At 38.7% G+C, this 9427-nt stretch overlaps 1 protein-coding gene across 1 annotated transcript; it reads left to right on the top strand.

Annotated features, from left to right (window-relative positions):
- The first annotated feature begins 5489 nt into the window (after positions 1 to 5489).
- pole3 (polymerase (DNA directed), epsilon 3 (p17 subunit)) lies at positions 5490 to 9181 on the top strand. The gene is made up of 4 exons (XM_058383673.1): positions 5490 to 5984; positions 7324 to 7409; positions 7500 to 7618; positions 8316 to 9181. The coding sequence occupies exons 1-4, from the start codon at positions 5919 to 5921 to the stop codon at positions 8495 to 8497; spliced, it is 453 nt and encodes a 150-aa protein (XP_058239656.1). The 5' UTR covers positions 5490 to 5918; the 3' UTR covers positions 8498 to 9181.
- Positions 9182 to 9427: the final 246 nt, after the last annotated feature.

The raw sequence follows: 9427 nt of genomic DNA, 5'->3' as shown, positions 1-9427 counted from the left end.
AGATACATTTATTAGCATGAGAATAATTCATTACATCATTCACTTTATTGTTACTAGTGAATTTTGTGCAAACCGGTTAATAGCAAATAAACATGGCAGTAAACATGGAAATCATGGCCTCTTCCAATAAAGGTAGCCATTTCTTGCCATGATTCATTTAGTAAGGAAAAGCATCAGATCCACTAACAAAAATTTGGCCGTCTTACAAGATTAGATACTGTCTATAAATTGCTTCAACTGATGTTATGTTGATTATTGTTATCTATTAAATTCTTTCCTTAATGCAAGCTATCTAAATAACATTAACCGCTAGCTAGCTAAGCTGTATTAACTCTCAAATGGGCATCCTAACAGAGAGGTCATAAACACTTCTTGTTTGTTTTAATGAACCAAATTCTACTTATCAAGAGTTCTGGTTGCAACAGGAACACAAATGGGCAGGTTTCTGAAAAAAAAAAAAAAAGATTTAGTGAGAGCCTCACTGGATCGAAACACAGAGCAGAGAAGTTGGCACCAGATATAAGCCAAATGCAGAGCAGCAGCATGATGGAGTACAGAACAGAGGAGTTTACTACAGCAGCTTTGTGTACTGAGATCCATCTGGCCACAGTGGCTGCTTCTCATTCTCTTAACATGGTTAACGTGTCCACCTTGTAGGAGATTATTTGCCTCTTATTGGAGCATTCAGATGATCAAAGGGTTATGCCCCCTGAGTGTGGTTCAGCAACAGCAAAAAAGCTGCCTTAGTGGACGTACCACAGCTGTTTAGCACAGCTGATCATTTTGCCCAAGCGAGTGACTTGGCTATTCATTAAAGAGCTCTTATTGCACACGAGTGCATTGAAGCCATGACTTCATACCAGTACATGCATATTTACTGCAATCTGCAATCAACAAGCAGGGTTAGGACCAACGCCTTCAGCAGAGACACATTTACATTTCTAGCATTTGGCAGACACCATTATCCAGAGCAGTGTATAAAAGTGCTTTGAAATCTTTATCAATGAATAAACACTGGTTCAATAGGTCACAGAATTAGGATACCATCAACCTAAAAACTGTGTTGTGAGGTAATATAGCACTTCATCTTAGTGGTACAGTATAAAGATGCACTGACCATAAATTCAAGCTGTGTATATAAAATATAGGAGAACGGACAGTCTAATATTCAGCATTTGACTCTATGGTGATATAGTTGCTCCTGACCTTAATGAACCACAGAAATCCTACAAGGAACACAAACTATTTCAATGGACATAGCAGTGTAGATCACTGGGTTTATTAATTTGATTAGAAGGCTCAAATACGTAGGCCAGTGCCTGGTAAAACACTCTGTGTCATCCGCTGCTATTCTCTGCATAACTCAGAACGATGAACTCGAACGGCTCATTAAACTCAGAGCATGGCAGTAACCGCACTTTAGTAAGAGACTCAAAAAGACTGAGTCATCATGAAAGAAACAGTAGATAGATAGCATTATGCTGGATACAGCATGGGTCTGCCGCAAAAGCCTAGAACACTAAAAGAGTTTTGCACCAAGTCTGGGAGTGACCACAATTTACCGAAGAAGCCTAAGCATCTCAACACTGCAGAAAAGGAAATATCAGGTTTTCTTTCCATTGTTGACCACTGCCAAACACATGGACCTGCCTTACAGCAGGTGTGACCGTATCATTTTAATACTCATCCATTTACTAATCCCTCTATAACAGCAAGCAGTGACCATCCCTCAAAACCCTCCCAAATGCACTCCATATTATATCAGAACCACAAATACTTTGCTCTGTCACCATTCTCACTATATATAGCTCTTTTTTTTTGTTAATGAAAATTACATTACATCTTTTTGTGAGCTTTTTTTTGGTCCATGCGTACAGCTTTTCCTACCTCACTGCAACCATTATAAACCACAGAGCCATAAAAGGTAGGTTTTAACAATATGATGTCTTAGCTAATGTTGACATTTTAAGGAGGTGCTTTAACTCCTCAGTATGGCTGCGGCCTCTTAAACCTCCCTTAAAAGAGTGGAAAAGTTAATTGCCATCTGACCTAATGTATCAAACAAACCTCAAAGCATTTTGATGAGGGTTATTACAACAATGGGAAAATGAGTGAAAAAAAAGAAAAGAAATTATCATGGAAATTCTTTGCCGTTAACTGTAATCAACTCTGACTTGAGCTGTATGACATGAAGGCTATTTTTGAGTGTTGACAGAGTGAGTCTGCCACTCCCTGCACATACTGGGCTTCAGCTGATTACGTGGCTTGTGAAAATTCCAGATTTGAAGTGTTAACCTCTGTAGTGCAAGACCACACATGTAATATAGGTTTTGGGCATGTTTTAGTCACGTCTGTGTGCCATGTGTATGTACAACCACACACCTCAAATTCACACTGAGTTTATTAGGTAGATCTATATTCACGGGGCATTATTTCAGATAAATCTACCTACCAGTGCAGGTGGACTCTTACTGACTGTAGCCCATCCATTTGGACTGAATCCCCAATATTACATTTGCAATAACTGCTTTATCCTGGACATGGTTGTGGTGGTTGTATTGTGGACCCTTGGACCCGGAGATAGCAGCATACCTGCTGCCCCCAAGAGGAAGCTTATGACCTGGCCAAATCCTTTTCTTAGTCGAAGCATGGTGGTGGCAGCATCGTGTTGTGAGAATGCTTCTCACATGGCAGGGACCAGAGGATTTAGGATCAAGGCAATTTTGAACAGATCAATGTACAGAGACATCCATCCATCCATCCATTTTCTATACCCACTTTATTCCTAATTAGGGATCTGCTGGAGCCTATCCCAGCACACATTGGGTGAAAGGCAGGGGTACACCCTGGACAGGTCTGTACAGAGACATGCTCTAGGAAAACTAGCCCAAGAGTGCTAACGATCTCAAATTGGTCCAAGGGTTTGTTTGTGTCATCCAGCTATGTTCTCTATCTGAACATTGTTTGAGAGACATCTATACACTACAGTGATGATTCCTGTGCAGTCTAACAGAACGCTAGCTGACAGTATAAACACAAGCTGGCCTGATCTCCACAAGTCTGTGTAAAACTTGATAATCCATGTTAGATCAGATCCATCTGTGTTTAGAAATCACTGTAAAAATAAATTGCCATTGTTATTATCATTAGAAATTGGCTCTGTAAGTAAACATTTTTGCTAAATTCATTGGAAAGGAAGATAATCCCATCCCATTCATATTGAAGTGTATTAATCAACATGCCAAGGAAGAGCAATATATCTTTCAGCTTCATTCTCATAGCAGCGCACGCACATTCAGATGGAAAAACATTAAGAGCTCCCAAATGATGACTCCTTTTCATGTTTGTTTAACCGTGAAATTGCTGGGCCTGAATGGAAAATTCACACTGAACTGTGTTGAAATGCTACGTGACTACTGCAAGAGGCCCCAGAAATACACAAATAAACCTTTTCAGCTTTTTGTGTGTTATTAACTATGCTAAGAACCATAAGAACACACTTTCTGGGCCGAAAAGACATTTCTCAATGCCCTTGACATTTCACACGATCTGAGATGGAGATAAACATAGTGCAAATGGTTCAAAACTAGACAAAGCTCCAAAAATACAACTCAAAGGAAAATGAGCTCAGTGGAAATCTGAGCATTCAGCAGATTTTTCCCCCCAGTGTCTAAGTATTTATACTCTTGCAAAACCACAGCTTTTTAAATGGGTCTTCTTATTTTATATTATAACAGGATATGCAATTAAGCTGTGAAAGTGAACAAATGAAAACCAGTGTTTAAAAATTTGGAATGTCTGAAATCTTAGTAGGACAAGACTAATTTACATTTTTAGTAAATCAAGTGTCATAAAGCCATAGGAACAAGATAATTAAGTAATTATTATGACAGAAGTGTCTTCTGTCTTTTGTCTTGCACTGTTTGCACTCGATGCACTTTAGGTGGCTAGGGCAATTTATTTAAGTCCTTAACTCTGTGTTGCACCATGGTCCTGGAGAAACGTTGTTTTATTACACTATGTACTGCGTCAGCTATATATTGACTAATTGTCTTTAGTAATATGAAAGAACAAGATAAGCCATTGCTTAGGTACATAAAGGTATAAGTTTAAGATACTGTCCAACAAACAACATAACTCATTACTAGGTGTAAAATAAAACATCATTTCTCTAGCCCTTAATGTCACATCTTCTTTGGACCCAAAACAATATTTTTGCTTGGACCCAAAGCAATGATCACTGCTTGTTAAGCTGTTGCTATGCTTCTCATGTTCTTCGGCTTTTGTGTCAGCCCATGTGAAATCACCTGACCACCTCAGACATACTCCACCTCAGACATACTCCACCTCAGACATGGCTTGCAGTCTCCGCTCTAATTCATCCCAAAGGTGTTTTATCAGGTTGAGGTCAGGACTCTGTGCAGGCCAGTCAAGTTCCTCCACACCAAACTCGCTCATCCATGTCTTTATGGACCTTGAATTGTGCACTGGTGTGCAGTCATGTTGGAACAGGAAGGGGTCATCGCCAAACTGTTCCCATAAAGCATGAAATTGTCCAAAATGTCTTGGTATGCTGAAGCATTAAGAGTTCATTTCACTGGAACTAAGGGGCCAAGCCCCTTGAAGGGGTGTCCCAAAAATTACAACAATATAGTGTATATTTCCACTCTAAAGCACTATCACATCTATTATTTATGTTATAGATCTTTTTAGCAACTAGGTTTATATTTTAAATTCATCAGGTGTTAATAAATCATTTCAAGCCTATATTTCAAATACATAAAAAGAATGAAGTCACTTGAAAGGTCATGTCTCAGTTAGCAAATCCACAAAACTGGTGACTTAAACCAAACTAGATTTATTAAAGTATTGAACATGCTCCTATTATAACAATAATATATCTATTTTGTCTACACGCTTTACTCGTAGTTCCAGTGTTCTTGCCAGCTTCAGTGTGCACATTTTTTGCCCCATTACACCTGTTTCAGATGATGAATAACTTCAGGAGTAGTTAATGTTTTATAGGAACTATAGATTTACATGGCTGTAATAAATACTGTTGTATTATTTTTATTTATTTATTTACAATATTGAAAGAATAAAAGTACAAGGTGTAATTATACAATTATACAGTTACCCACAGTTAAATAGAATATATACAGTATGAGCAAACTTAACAAAAAGTATGTCAATAAATAATAACAATAGATATAAACAACTAAAAAAAAAAATTGATTAAATGAGAATGTCCAGACAATAGCAGAAAAGATTTGAGTTGGAAAGGTTTTGTATTTCACAGAGGAAAGGTGATTATTTTTTAGGAAAGTGATTTAGAAAATTATGAATGTAGAAGGTGGACATTAAAATAAACAAATACTGTTGTACTCTCACTAGGAGACTTCGCTTAGTTAAGTTACACAAGTTACATGAGCACTAGCAATAGAAGTCGTCGTCTATTGGCTGATTTCTGTGACGTTTTTCTGACACTAGAAAGTTCAAAGGTGAAACTCGTGGTTTGGATGTTTAGCGGGCTCCAAAACAAACTCGGCTGCTAGTTTTGTGTTGTTGTTGTTGTTGTCGTCGTCCGCGTTGACCACATCTACTACATGTAATCAGGGTTGACCGGGACATTTTGTTTGCTTTTAAATCCCAGGCTTGTTGCTAGAGGACACTTCCGGTTTGTTATTTGACATAGTTAGACTCACTGTAGTTCGTTAGCAACTAGCGGCTAACAGTTAGCTGGCAGGTTTTCCCGGGTTAATGCACTGTGCTGATTCACAGACAGCTCTATAATAAATCTACACAAGCCTTAACATTTTAAGTTTATTCTATAACACTAAAAGCAGGTCGTGTAGTCAGTTGAAGTTCCTTTGCTAATTTGGCTAACACAGTGTGGAGGCTAGGTCAGTGTGCTAGTAATGGCGGAGAGACCGGAGGACCTGAACCTGCCTAACGCTGTCATCACCCGCATTATCAAAGAGGCTGTGAGTACTCTCCACTTTTTACACACTTTCTGCAGTGCCAGATAAACTACATTTATAGTGTCTGAATCGTCGTCTGGTCGCTAAACAAAGCCGCGAATATTTCTCGACTAACATTCATTATAGTCGGGCTGTATCTCTAATCTAATCCATACTCCGTATAGACGCGCACTAGCTGTTTGTAAATAATGACCCCGGGAAGTGAACTATATTACCGATAGTGAGGCATTTGGGATGAAGCCACGAGCTTTTGCGTGTTCTTTTTCTTCATTAAATGTATTCAAACTTATTTCAGCCTTGTACTTGGTAATTTTCCATATTTTATCTTCATACCTGCAATAAGGGTTAGAATTCCCTTGTTAATTTATTTCTTTTACATTTTTAGTCACTGCTTTGTCACAATTGTAGTGGATCAGGAGAGTATACTGGGTATAGTGGGAACACTGGGCACAAGGCAGATACACAGCCAGAATAGGACAGCTGGCCCATTGCAGGAGAGGACACCACACACACACACACACAATTCAGATTAGTCAGTCCACTGGTTTTTGTAAGGAACCCAGAAGACACCCACAGGGAGAATCTGAACAGAAACTCTATACAGTCAGAGTTAATGCTGTGAGGCAGCTACACTACCTTCTGAATATTGATTATGATTTGATTATGGAATTTGTATACAGATAATGCATTACATTATGACCACCTGCCTAATATTGTGTTGGTCCCTCTTTTGCTGCTAAAACAGCCCTGATCTGTCATGCACTGTCTGTTCTGACACCTTTCTATCAGAACCAGCATTAACTCCTTCAGCAATTTGAGCACCAGTAGCTTGCCTGTTGGATCGGATCACACGGGCCAGCCTTCGCTTCCCACGTACATCAGTGAGCCTTGGCCACCCATGACCCTGTCGCCGGTTCACCACTGTTCCTTCCTTGGACCACTTTTGATAGATACTGACCACTGCAGACCGGGAACATCCCACAAGAGCTGCAGTTTTGGAGATGATTTGATCCAGTCGTCTAGCCATCACATTTTGTCCCTTGTCAAACTCGCTCAAATCCTTACGCTTGTCCATTTATTCCTGCTTCTAACACATCAACTTTGAGGACAAAATGTTCACTTGCTGCTTAATATATCCCACTTACTAACAGGTGCCATGATGAGGAGATCATCAGTGTTATTGACCTCACTGGTCACTGCTCATAATGTTATGGCTGATATATATATATATATATATAATATATATATATACATACACACACACACACATATGGAACTATATTTAGTGAATTTTGTATTCATGATGGATAAGTGTGATTTATTTCTGCTTTTACTCTTCCAGTTACCAGACGGTGTCAATGTGTCCAAAGAAGCAAGAAGAGCCATATCTCAAGCAGCCAGTGTGTTTGTTCTATACGCAACATCATGGTAGGTTATAGCGGAAAATCTCTGAGTTACAGCTGTGTGGCATAAAGCAGGAAACATGACACTCACTGTCACTATTGATCTGATCCCCAGTGCCAACAGTTTCGCCATGAAAGCCAAAAGGAAGACTCTAAACGCCGGGGATGTGATGTCTGCTATGGAGGAGATGGAGTTTGAGCGTTTCTTGCCACCTCTACGTGAGGCTCTTGAGGGTAACTCATACTTATTTTAGTCATCTTGTTGTCTCTGGGTTATTTGCAAAAAGTTTTTTAGTTTAATTTGATCTGTTGGTGTATACAGATAATCGCATAATGTTACTGGTGAAATTAAATAAAAATCTTGTCATACACAGGCCTATGCAGTATGTCCAGGTCAAAAAATAGTCAATAAGAATAAAATCCAAAAAATAAAAATATACTATGTATAGAATTCAATAAAATTACCATTAAACTATAGAATAGAATGAAACTTTCTTTGCTTGTACTTTCATTTTACAACAAGGCAGCATTTCATGTTCTAAAGAAGCTGATCATGTTTGTTTTGACTTGATTAAAGAAAGTGTTAAATGAGTAGTTTGTAATGTTTAACGCCCTCTGCTGGCTGTGAGGTGAACTGAACCTGCAACAAAACACGGATAAGCTGATCATTCGTACCTGAAGCGCCTCTTCTGAACATGTATATGTTTAATGTAGAAACTAATTTTACATTTGTCATAGCTGTGTCTCTAAAACTGCATTTTTGAAATTGTTGTTTTATTAACTGTAGGTCTAGAAACAGATTTAAACATTACAAAGTGCAAGACCCTTCTTCTGTTGGATGTTCTGTTACAATCCACATGTTGCATGCATTACAGTTCATCAGTGTCTGCCTTATTGCTGACTAAGCATGTAAACTGCTGTCTGTCAACAGCCTACAAGAAGGGCCAGAAGGGGAAGAAAGAGGCGTCGGAACAGAAACGTAAGGATAAAGAGAAGAAGAACGGCACAGAGGAAAATGATAAGAGCAGAGAAGAAGAGGAGGATGAAGAAGAGCACATGGAGGATGAGCAGGATGGAGAGAACGAGGGAGAGGAGGAGGATGTGGAGAACTGAAGGGGGGTGATAGCGGAAGTTCAGCACTATTTTCTACCTGCCCTGTTTCCTAAAGACCTTTTATTGTGTCCATTTCGCAGAAGAGGAGGAAGAGAAAACAAACAGCCCGCACTTGATCTCTATAACAATTAAAATTAGGCACAGAGGATTAAAGATACCCGAATGATGACTTTGTTCCCATTTCTGTTCTGTTTATAAGAAGTCTCTATGTTGCAAGTTCATGTTGTACTTGTGTTCTTAGCAGCAGTATACCTGCTATCCTCACCTGCATGAATAAGTTTAGAAATTAAAGTTGACCATGTCAGCCTGCCTGTAGCGTGAAGAACAGACTGAGCACGAGTCTGTTTGTATGTTCGGAAAAGCTGGACACTCGCTTTTTGTGTAATCGACATCTGCAGGTGAAGTTGTACTGTTGGTAGAGTCATCCACATCTTTTGGTGCTTCACCTTGGAATAAATTGTACGGGAAAGTCTGGCAGCACATTGAAATATTCAGGGAATGTGGAAAATGCATTGTTGAAACAGAGATATTGATGTTTTCAATAGTTTCCTCACATCTGCGTCAAGGCTCTGCTGGCCTTGATAAATGTTTTAATACTTTCTAATAAATTTGTACTTTTGTAGGACTCACTCAGCACACACTAGACTGTTTTCTTTTTATATTAAAGAGGTTTTTGTGTCTAAATGTTTTTCTGCATTTTGCAATCTTTGGTGGTGAATTACAAAGTAATCAAGCTACATGGAACATTCTTCTATATAGCATTTGTTTTATTAGGTCAAAATCAGTTCTATTTGGTTTTCTATGGTGTTTTTAACAATGGTCATTAGAGGAATTAAAAAAAGTAGAATAAAAATTAAACATTTTTAATTTTATTTATCCCTAATGAGTATCCAGAGGTAACACTGGCAGGGGAAAAGTCCCTGAGACCAA

Source organism: Hemibagrus wyckioides, linkage group LG28 (assembly GCF_019097595.1).
Source record: "Hemibagrus wyckioides isolate EC202008001 linkage group LG28, SWU_Hwy_1.0, whole genome shotgun sequence".
NCBI classification, from domain to species: Eukaryota; Metazoa; Chordata; class Actinopteri; order Siluriformes; family Bagridae; genus Hemibagrus; species Hemibagrus wyckioides.
This window is presented reverse-complemented; position numbering and strand designations above follow the sequence as displayed.

Bases quoted from the DNA above. Each gene is read 5' to 3' on its own strand.
- pole3 (XM_058383673.1), top strand. From the start codon at position 5,919: ATGGCGGAGAGACCGGAGGACCTGAACCTGCCTAACGCTGTCATCACC. The intron at 5,985-7,323 runs GTGAGTACTCTC...TTACTCTTCCAG, and splicing joins CCCGCATTATCAAAGAGGCT to TTACCAGACGGTGTCAATGT. The intron at 7,410-7,499 runs GTAGGTTATAGC...TCTGATCCCCAG, and splicing joins GTTCTATACGCAACATCATG to TGCCAACAGTTTCGCCATGA.